The 12,010-nt window shown below is 35.2% G+C and overlaps 1 protein-coding gene and 1 pseudogene across 5 annotated transcripts in view; one reads left to right on the top strand and one right to left on the bottom strand.

Annotated features, from left to right (window-relative positions):
- Positions 1 to 12,010, bottom strand: part of DDX4 (DEAD-box helicase 4) — a 76,189-nt gene that overhangs the window by 41,663 nt on the left and 22,516 nt on the right. For 3 of the 5 annotated variants that reach the window (XM_012775677.2, XM_076008024.1, XM_012775675.3), the window contains 2 exons: positions 3,380 to 3,457; positions 455 to 532 (listed from right to left, as the gene is read on the bottom strand). In XM_012775677.2, coding sequence (XP_012631131.1) covers positions 455 to 532; positions 3,380 to 3,457 — 156 coding nt within the window. The remainder of the gene's footprint in view (positions 1 to 454; positions 533 to 3,379; positions 3,458 to 12,010) is intronic. The other 2 variants (XM_076008026.1, XM_076008027.1) reach the window with 1 other exon arrangement.
- Positions 9,940 to 11,216, top strand: LOC105877290 (acylglycerol kinase, mitochondrial pseudogene; annotated as a pseudogene).

Genomic DNA, 12,010 nt, shown 5'->3' with positions numbered 1-12,010 from the left:
GTATGAGCACTATATACTTTCTATTTCAAAACATCAAAATTTTTAAAAATTTTGCAAATTAACTCAATCTCTCCATTTACTAAAGGACAATACAAGTAAATTATAATACAACATGTAATAATTTTGTCCTCACAGTAACACAGAAATCCTGTTAACTTTTCATTTGCAACTTTAAAAAAATCAAGTTCTGCTTCAAATTTCTCACTTCCTAAAAACCTTTCTAAGAGTTATATATCTCTGAAGCATATAGACTCATTTCTAAGATTATTTTCAAAAGTATCCATCAATAATCTTTCATAAAATTAAAAAATGTTGAGTCTTAATAAAATGATCTTTACTGCACAGATAGGGAATATATGTCTTAAAATTAAATGTCAATATGGAATATCTGTCAATCAGTTTAAAATTAAATTACAAAATCACTCAAGTTTTGATGGTAAGATATAATAATTACCTCTGTTTCCAAAACCCTTTCCACCTCCAAAACCACCCATTGTGGATGTATTCTCTCTTTTATTGGACTCGCCAGCATCTAAAAAAGTTCAGACAGTTAAAATCCTCAATGTATAAAATTAAGTGCATCATCATAAACTTAGAATTAAATTAATCTTTTGGGTAACAAGACTTCCAAGGATAGGAACAGAGTAATACAAAAACTCAAAATTAGTAATATACCTGTAACTTCTTTTAAAACAACACTTAAATTGTGATACCAAGATAAAAACATAAGCCTTCTACTGGTGAAATATAGCTTTCTACTAGTTACTATTTTACTGGAGACCTTAAATCAGAAAATTTAGCACCATGATTTTCCATATTCACCCTGATAGTGCCAGTATTACAATCTGCCCATGTGAAAGTCACTGCTATTGAAAATTTTATGCTCTTGTCCTGTTTAACCGTTCTATTTTTCCAGTACTTATATCTCTCACAACCTTTCCTCTTCTAAAATTGAAATCAGTAAGGGTTAAAGGGGCTAGAAAAGGGGAAAAAAGCCATGAATACCACTCCCTTTCACATTTCCCCATCTTGCCACACTATTTCCCCATATTAACCTCCCTAGCTTTATTTCCCACTATATAATTCTGAACATACAACATTTTAGTTTACACTAAACCTCCCGCACGCCACACTGTCAATTTCTAATATTTTGTACCTTTGTACATGCTGGTCCTTCAGCATGGCATTCCCTGCTTTCCCATTTTTCCTATCAAAACTCTTTTCACCCTTCAAAAAATTATTTTCTGAAGTCTTCAGTCCTCCAGTCATATAATAATCTTCCTACATTCCCACAACACACTATCTGTACCCTTTTTAAACAATATTTCTTTCCATGTATTTCTCTACCACTCAATTAAGAATCCTGAGGGCAGAGATGTGAAGCAAGGAACATGTTTTTTTAAAAAAAAAAAAAAAAAAGGAAGAGCAGAGACATCCAAAACAGCATAAACTGACACTTTAAACTATCACTGGGAAAAATGAAAGCATTCTTTGTGATCCCTATAAATTGTCTTACCTATCTCTGTAATACCTTAGTACAGCGGAGTTGAGGGGGTCCATGAAACTCCTGAAACCATATGCAAAATTGTGCATGCCCAACTATAAGTATTTTCATCAGATCTTAAAGATGTATGTGATTCAAGAGGTTAAAGCTATTCAACTATACATCATGGAATATGAAAAGCTAATTTTAAGCAATTAAGAGTCAACTTCAAAAACGCATTACTAGCTATACAAGTTCTACCAAGAAAAAAACAAACTGAAATTATATGTTAGTTGAATCATAAGGAAAAAAGCTATATCATGGGTCTATGAATTTTCCAGATAATACACAGTATAAAGATAACTTTTTAAAGTTGTAACATTCAATAGATAGTTTTGATGAGAAATTTAATATGTATTTCAACTTAAACATATGGAAATAATTCACGGTAAAATCTGTCTCAATGATGGTTTTCTCAATAAAAAAGACTACTCAACAATGTTTAGAAGTTTGCATCAAAAAATGTCAATAACCTCTTCTAAAATAGAATTTTAAAATATATCTAAATACTCTATAAATGTAATATTAAAATATTTCTAATGTTAGGAGTAGCTAACAAACCCCACATTTGAACCTCTTACCATAATCATATGGTCAAAAGCAGCAATGCATCTTATTTATTAATATGCAGGCTTAAAAATATATGTATATTTGAATAAGTTATTTCCATTAGTAGCAGGAACATGTCAAAATATAAAATCCAAATTTGTGTTCATTGTCCAAACAAAAAGTTTTCCAAATGTCAAATGAAACACCACTCATCAACTTTTAGTTTTCATGATGATAAAACTATCTGGAAATATGAAAAGTTTTTGAAAAAATAACATCCCATAAATTCAAGGATAAGTGTTATATGTGTTTAAAACTACCAAGTAGCCATAGCCATGACATCCCCTAAAGGAAATAAATGATCATATGTATTTTCAAATAAACTTTACTTGAAGTTCCAATGTTATTGCACTATAATAAAACAGTACAGAATATTCTCAGCTTTTTAACATCAAGTCTAAAAATGAACTATACAAAGGTGTTTTACTGGTCATTATCTGTTAAAAATCAATGTTTGTAGTTGTAAAAGTAAACTTTTAATATCCAATCTTAGCATCAAAACCTCTTAAAAAATTAACACTATGACCTAACAGAAATGTTTCCCATATTGCTTCTTCTTGAAAAATTTAAACTCAAGGAAGAGGTTTTTCCCACCTCTAACCCCTGAAATTTTTTGTTTTTGTTTTTTTGTATTTTGAGACAGAGTCTTGCTCTTGTCACCCGGCTAGAGTGCAGTGGCAACATCACAGCTCATTGCAACCTCAAACTACTGGGCTCAAATGATCCTCCTCCCTCAGCTTCCTGAGTAGGTGGAACTACAGGCTCTATGCCACAACACTCAGCTAATTTTCCTATTTTCAGTAGAGACCAGGTCTGACTCTCGCTCAGGCTGGCCTCAAACTCCTGAACTCAAGTGAGCCTCCCTCCTCCGCCTCCCAGAGTGCTAGGATTACAGGCGCCACCAGGCCCAGCCTAACTCCTGAATTTTTTACAAACATTCTTCCCATTTCAACTGTTGGAAATCAATACCATAAACACATTAAAAAGCAGCTCTGTGAAATGTCTATCCATCCAACCTGTCTGTCAGTACAATTGACTATTTCCTACTATACCCAAAAAGTAAAACGGCAAAAAGAATATCGACACTTGAAAAAATGACTCATTATCTCAGCACAAAGTCTTCTATACACTGAGTTATAACAGACTTAGCTTTGCATCAAACATCTACAAAAGTCTCTATTCATTTCACTATTCAACAGCTCAGCAGATTAAGACAAAGATACTTACCTCTATTTCCCAAACTCCTCCCAGAGGCAAATCCACTTCTCATGAAATGATCTCTTCTCGAAGGTCCATCATCCATTTCTAAAGCCAATAACATTTTGAAGCAAGTAAAAAAAAAAAACATGTATCTAAGTAGTTGTAGATTTTAGGCCTTTTCAATGTGTCACACGTGGCAAAGAAGGAATTTTATATAGCAATAAGAAAGAGGACAAAGTGCCTGATAGAAAAATGTGCTATGCAAGAGTTCAAGGTTACAGTGAGCCATGATCATGCTACTGCACTCCAGCCTGGGTGACAGAGCCAGACCCTGTCTCTGAAAAATAAATAAATGAAAATGGACTATGAATATGAATAGGTAGTTCTCAAAAAAAAAAATGGTGACTAAATCTTGCTAATAATTAAAGAATTGGAAATCAAAGGAGACAGCAATTTTCAACCACATGATTGAACAGAAAAGTTAGGTTTGCTAATACTCAGAAAAGTCAACAGACATAGAGAAACAAGAACATACCACACACTGCATTTAGACTATAAACTGGTTCAATCTTTATCCTAATTAATCCTAATTGATCCTAATAGCCATATATTTTTTGAAAGTACACTAACATGAATTTTTCCTCTGGCTATACACAAACAGTTACACAGACACACAAAGATGTTTTTGTAAGCACTTTCTGTAATAGCAAAAAACTAATTAAAAGAGAATAAAGAAATTGTGATCATCCATAGAATACTCTGCACTTTAATTTCATAGAAATACATAGCATTCAATGTGAAAGAACTGACATTCTTCAACAGATAGAATGTTTATTAACAACCTGGCTATGTAGAAAGCCACGGTATAAATTCAACAATAGATTTCAAAAGTCAATATCACATATACAAAATTCTCTAATCATGATGCATCAAATTAAAAGTTATTGAATACGAAAAACTTGTTTAAAATCCCCTTACATTTGGGAACGTACTTTTAAAAACACTTCTATATAAGCCACAACTAAAAAAAAAACAAAAAAACCCACAATGGAAGTTTAAAATTACTTTGAATCATATGATAAAAATGTTACTTGTTATTGAAATATTTATACTAGAAAATAAGTACTTGATTAATAAGCTTAATAGCCATCTCAAGGAATAAGAACATTAGAAGAACAAAGTAAATCACACAAAAGTAAACGAGGGAGTAAAGGTAAGAGCCAAAATTAATAAAACAGGAAACAAACATATAATACAGTGGCTCATAAACCCAAAACCTGGTTCTTTGAAAAGATAAATAAAACTTGATGGAGTGATGAATTACTGAAGACTAATAAGAGGGGGAAAGAGGGCAACAGATAGAAAAAGCACAAATGAACAGTATTAGAGTTTTTTTTTTAAATAATCTCGAAGATAGAAGACAAAGATAATGAAAGAATTTATCCAAACAACTTTGTTACTAAATTCAAAATCTGAAAAGAAATAGAAAAGTTCCCAGAAAATTAATTCTCCAAATCTGACCCAAGAAACAGTAAAAACAAACCCAACTGTCCTATGGAAATTAATCGGTACTTAAATCAGGCAAATGAACAGATAGGGTTTTACAAATGAGTTCTACCAAACTCTCGAAGACTTAATCATACAGATGTCATATAATTATTCCAGGAAATAGGAGAGGAAATATTCACCAACCCATTCCACAAGGCCAACTTAACTTTGATGTGACAAGTTCAGAAGAAAATTATAAACTTCACTTACTCACAGATGCAAAATTTCAAAAACAAATACTAGTAAACCAAACCCAACAGTAAACTGAATAGATAAAATATATTACAACCAAGTTGGGTTTCTCCCCATATGCAAGGATATTTTAACATTAGAACATCTAAAAAAAGGTAATTTACAACATTAACAGATAAAGAGAAAACCGTGTCTCTAGATAAAAGTATATGACACAATTCAACACCATTCACGACTTAAAAACATATACTTAGTAAACTAGAAAAAGACAAGATACTCATAGAAGTTTGTTAGTAACAGCAAAATAGGAAACAAATCAAATGTTCATGAAAATTTTTCAAAACCAGAATGAAAATATATGGTATATTCACAGAATGGAGTGAATACAACTTGAATATCATATATAGTATGTATAACAATACGTATGGTATACTGACAAAACAATATGAATATAAATGAACTTTTATACAACTTTTGAAACATGGGTAAATGTTAAAAAATCACTGAGTGAAAAATTCAAATTACAGAACAAAGAAAGGTACCATTTTTGTAAAACTCAAAGAAGCAAAATTAAAATATACTGTTTGGAGATAATATATACATAATAAAATCTTTAAAAAGGGAAAGAAACAATACAGGATAGGGGTTGGACAGATAGGAAAAGAGCACATAAGCTATATAACAGTATTGTAATGTTTTTAAAACTGAGTGGTGGTTCAAAACATTAAGAGTTATAGTTTACATATGATATTTTTAATATAGTAGCTATTTCTTTTCACGAAAAAGTCCTCAATAAAGATTCTATAATACAGTCATGTAGTAATAATTATTCTTTAGATTCTTAAACTCTCACTAGTTGCCACATATTTAAAAGGGTAAAAAACTTCCAAAAATAAAAATGCTAAAAAATATTTGGGTCACATATCCCTCCTTCTATATACTTTTCTCCTCTTGCTAGATTCTGACATCATCACTCATACCAATTTCCCTTTCTCTGTGACAAGGCTAGACATTTCAACAAGGAACATAACAGCCACTGAGTTCAAGGCAGTAGTAACTAGGTTAACTTCAGACATTCTTAGATCATGGAAAGCTCAAAACCAATTTAAGAGGATCTATTCAAAATCTAACTGCTCCAACATTCAAGGCATTCCCCTCGAGAGGTATCAGGTTAGTATCACTAAGGAGTAGCTGAGCTTTCAGCAAAAAGAGGAAAGGAGAGGTGACATTACAGTGACAAGGCATTCCAGACAAGATACAGCCAGAAAAATTAACAATTCTCCAAACGTTTGCTTCTAATGTTTGTCAGGCTCTCCCTAAATATACAAAAATGGTCATGTCTTGCCTGGCACGAATTTTAAAGCTCTGCTCTGTAGTGCAGTAGTCACTGGCCACACGTAGCTATTTAAATTCAAAATTAAAATGAAATTAAGCATTTAGTTCCTTAGTTGCTCTGGTCACATATTAAATGCTCAATAGCCCATGCAGCTTGTGACTATCATATTGAACAGTGCAGCTAGAGAGCATTTCCATCATTGCAGAAAGATCTAGTGAACAGCACTGTCCTAAGTAATTCCAAAGTTTTGAAACCAAGGAATCAACACAAAAGGTAATAAGGTGCTCACTCATGTTTCCATCTTGAATCAAGTTGTAAAGCAGACTTCAGTGCAGTGATATTCAAAACATAAGTACTCATATATAAGAAATAAACTCTTGGAGTCAACAGTTATGTTTTAGGTCTAATAAACAGAATAAAATACCCTTTACTAATCAAAGTTTCTGTATGTGCTTCCCAATATTTGTGCTATCTTTTGGTATTTATATTAATTAGCCACTATTCATTCAGTTTTTCTCCCTCATACTATAATTTTATGTAACTTTTTATCTCACTCATTTTGCACTTATAAGCCACAGGATATATGCCCATTTGGTTCCTATGATGAAGATACACACTTCTCCCAACTTCTGAGACAAAAATTCAATTTAGCCAAAAATAAATATTATAGATATAATACTGAGAGTGGTGAGATATGATTTCATAAAACAACACACTTATGTCAAGCAAATTTAATTAAATTTGAGCTAGTCACCTTATACTATGGCTATTAGGAAAGAAAGGTCACTTAAAAAGTGTGAAGGCTTTCCAAAAAATGTTTCTGCTTTTGACAGGGAAATCTTAATCACACTTGGAATTTAGAATGAAAAAATGATTTGGTTATATTCTTGTGGCCTCATCTATTTGGATAAACTGTTAACTATTTCTGGAGAAAAAAGTAAATTTTCATCATACATATATATAAGCTTCTCCAACAATTGTAGAACTATTTCACCAAACAGAAAGATTACAGCAGATCTAAATTAAGTAACACAAAGCATGGTCTCCTTCAAGAAAAGCATTTACAACAGTGTACAGTTTTAAACTCCACAAAAGGACTATTACATACATTATCTCATTTGACCTTTATCCTTACAGCAACCCTGTTAGAAGGCAGGGTAGATGTTTCATATTTATAAAAGATTAAAGTAAGTGAAAATCCCAAAATAATAGAACCCATAAGGACTAGGTCTATAATTCAGAATTTCTATCTCAAAACTGTGACAAACTATATCAATTCCAAAAACAATTTAAAAGATCTGAACTAGTAACAGACATGAAAAAGAAAAAAATTAACATCCAAAAAGAAAACTTAAGATTCAGCAGGAGGGTGGTAGAAGGAGAGATGCTCAGTTCCACTCAAAAAGGTCCTCTCCAAAGCACATGATAGTTAAACTATCAAAGTCAAAGGACAGGCCAGATGCAGAGACTCATGCCTATAATTCCAACACTTTGGAAGGCCAAGGTGGGAGGATCACTTGAGGCCAGAAGTTCAAGATTAGCCTGGGCAATGTAGTAAGACCCCATCTCTACAAAATTTTTTTTAAAAATTATCTGGATGTGTTTGCACATGACTATAGACCTAGCTACTTGGGAGCTGAGGTAGGAGGATCTCTTCAGCTCCAAAGCGAGGTTACAATGAGCTATGATTGTGCCATTGCACTCTAGCCTGGGCAACAAAGTGAACTGCTTCAAAAACAAAAACAAAAAGTCAAAAACAAACAAAGAATTCTAAAAACACCAATAGAAAAGGGTCACATCTCATATATATAATGGAATCACCACCAGACTAGCAGATTTTTCAGCAGAAACCTTATAGTCCAGAAGAGAATAGAAAGATATAGTCAAAGCACTGAAAGATTAAAAACCTGCCAGAAAAGAATACCCAGCAAAGCTATCCTTCAGAAAGGAAGGAGAACTACAGTCTTTCCCAGACAAGCAAAAACTGAGGGATTCATCACCACTAGACCAGTGTTATAAGAAATACATAGGAGAGTCATACATCTAGAATCAAAAGGACTATCACTACCAACATAAAAACACACAAAAGAGCAGATACACATGTGAAGAAGCAAAAGGTATCAAACTTTATCATACAGGAAACCACCAAACCACAAATATAAATGAGAGAAAGAAAGGAACATAGGCTATATAAAACAAATGAAAACAATTAAATTGATAGTAGACCCACACCTATCAATAATAACCTTGAATGTAAACAGTTTAAATTCCCCAATGAAAAGATATAGACTGGGCCAGGCATGGTGGCTCACACCTTGTAATTCTAGCACTTTGGGAGGCTAAGGTGGGAGGACTGCTTGAGGTCAGGCGTTCAAGACCAACCTGAGCAAGAGCAAGACCTTGTCTCTACAAAAAATAGAAAAATTAGCCAGATATCATGGCATGCACCTGTAGACCCAGCTACTAGGGAGGAAGAGGGAGGAGGACTGCTTGAGCCCAGGAGTTTGAAGCTGTAGTGAGACACTGCACTCTAGCCAGGGCAACAGAGTGAGAAACTATCTCAAAGAAAAAAAAAAAAAGAAAGAAAGAAAGAAAAGAAAAAGAAGAAGAAGAAAAAAAAGACATAGACTGGCTAAACGAGTATTTAAAAAAAAAAAAAAAAAAGAAGAACCACCTAATCATGTGCTACATATAAGAACTCACTACATTTGTAAAGACACAGACTGGATAGTAAAGAGATGGAAAAAGATATTCCATGTAATTAGAAAACAAAACCAAGCAGGAGTAGCTACACTTAGATAAAACAGATTACGTAGAAAACTATAAAAAGAGACAAAAAAGGTCATTATATAATGATAAAGGAAACAATTCAGCAAGAGAATATAGCTATCATAAACATATATGAACGCACCACCAAAGCACCCAGATATTTAAAGTATTACTAGATCTAAAAGGGGAGACAGACCCCAAAACAATAGTTGAAGACTTCAACAACCTTCTCTGAATACTGGACAGATAATCTAGAAAGACAAACTCAAACATTAGTCCTAAACAACATTATAAACCAAATGGATCTAACAGACATTTAAAAACATTTCATGCAACAGCTACAGAATACACATTCCTCTCATCAGCACATGGAACACTTTCTGGAAGACCATGTGTTAAGCCACAAAAGCCTCAATAAATTTTAAAAGGCTGAAATCATATCAAGTATCTTTTTCAGGCTACAATGGAATAAGACTAAAAATCAGTAACAACAAAACTTTGGGGACAGTACAAATATACAGCAATTAAACAACCTGCTCCTGAACAATGAAGAAATTAAGGAAATTTAAAAATTTATTGAAAAAATGAAAATAGAAACACAACAAACCAAAACTACGGTATACAGTAAAAACAATACTAAGAGGTAAGTTTATAGCAATAAATACCTACACAAAAAATAGAAAGATTTTAGAACCAGCTGGGGAGTCTAAGGGGAGCACACAGGAAAAGCAGGGCAGTGAGCGGGGCTGGCCGTGCAAACCTCTAGGAGAAGATGACTGTGTTTTTTAAAACACTTCAAAATCACTGGAAGAAGACTACAGCTGGGCTCTGTCTGCTGACATGGGGAGGCCATTGGCTCTAAGGAAAACACTATGATAACCTGATAAGGAGAGCAGCCTGTCAAGAAGCTCAGGTGTTTGGCAATCAACTCATTTCTCCCAACGCACAAGTGAAGAAGGCAACTGTCTTTCTCAATCCTGCAGCTTGTAAAGGCAAAGCCAGGACTCTATTTGAAAAAAAATGCTGCCCCAATTTTGCATTTGTCTGGCATGGATGTGACTATCATTAAGACAGATTATGAGGGACAAGCCAATAAGCTCCTGGAATTGATGGAAAGCACAGATGTGATCACTGTTGCTGGAGGGGATGGAACCCTGCAAGAGGTTGTTACCGGAGTTCTTCAAAGAACAGATGAGGCTACCTTCAGTAAGATTCCCACTGGATTTATCCCACTGGGACAGACCAGTAGTTTGAGTCATACCCTCTCTTTGTGGAAAGTGGAAACAAAGTCCAACATATTACAGATGGTGCACTTGCCATTGTGAAAGCAGAGACTGTTCCACTTGCTGTCTTCCAGATCAAGGGTGAAAAGGAACCTGTGTTTGCAATGACTGGCCTTTGATGGGGATCCTTCAGAGATGCTGGCGTCAAAGTCAGCAATTACTGGTATGTTGGGCCTCTAAAAACCAAAGCTGCCCACTTTTTCAGCACTCTTAAGGAGAGGCCTCAAACTCATCAAGCCTCTATTTCGTACATGGGACCTACAGAGAGATCTCCCAGTGAACTAGAAGAGACCCCTCTCTGGCCTTCCTTGTACAGGAGAATATTACGAAGGCTGGCATCATACTGGGCCCAACCACAGGATGCCCCTCTCCAGAGGTGAGCCCAGAGGTCTGGAAAGAAGTGCAGCTGTCATCCATTGAACTGTCCATCAAAACTTGGAATGGTCAGCTTGACCTGACAAGCAAAGATGACTTTATGAATATTTGCATTGAACCCGACACTGTCAGCAAAGGAGACTTTATAACTATAAGAAGCAGAAAGGGAGCAATCCCAAGCTGCACACCGAGGGCACCACATGTCTCCAGGCCAGCCAGTGTGCCTTGCTTCCTGCCTGACAGAACAGGGGGCTTTTTCAGCATTGACAGTGAGGAGTATGAAGCAATGCCTGTGGAGGTGAAGCTGCTCCCCAGGAAACTGCAGTTCTTCTGTAACCCTAATAGAGGGAACAGCGGCTGAGCACAGCCTAGTCAGTGAGGGGGTGGGAGACGGGTGCTCCAAGGCTGTACTTCAAGCTACCAGCGAGACCAAAAGGGAACAGGTGCCTCAGCTGGTGCTGTCAGAGGATCCCAAGGGCATTTTCATGGCAAGTACCCCTCCAGCAGTGCTTCCCAAGGTGTACTCTGCCACTGCTTGACGGTCAGCTTCCGCTAGCGCATTGGTGTTAACAGTCAACCCTCCTAAACACTGATTTTCCTCAGGCTGGTTCAAGTCGTTCTCACATTCATTGGATGGAAAATGGCTTTATTTTGTTTGCTCCCCAATTGCAACCACAGTGGAGAGCATGTTCCTCAGATTGTCTATGCTCCCCCATTCCTGCTCTGTTAAACTGTCCAGGAATTCCAGGGGCAGTGCTACTACTTTGTAAGCTTGGTTCTTTTTTAGCATTTGTTTGAGTTCTGTCCTCAATCCAGAAACATGTGAGGTGGTTTCACTCTTCAGCCATGACTAAGATACTATAAAATGCTAGTTTGCATGAGAACCACATGGGGTGCATGTTGAAAACTAATTTCCTTGGGGCTTACCCCAAACTTGGTAACTCAATTTGGGGATGGAGCCTTAAAAACTGGCCACTCTTCCTAAGGAGATTCTTTAAGTGGTCTCTCAACCTTACGTGGAAAAAGTGTTTTACAGCAGTGGCCCCTAAACTATTCTGCTCATATGCCCCAAAAGTATTTTGAAAAATCATGTAAAAATCATTCCTCACACATCTAAGTTGATACCTAAAAGTTTTCATGGGAAGTTAAATAGTT

Source organism: Microcebus murinus, chromosome 11 (genome assembly GCF_040939455.1).
Source record: "Microcebus murinus isolate Inina chromosome 11, M.murinus_Inina_mat1.0, whole genome shotgun sequence".
Classification (NCBI taxonomy): Eukaryota; Metazoa; Chordata; class Mammalia; order Primates; family Cheirogaleidae; genus Microcebus; species Microcebus murinus.
Note: the sequence above shows the minus strand (reverse complement) of the source record. Positions and strands in the feature narration are given on the sequence as shown.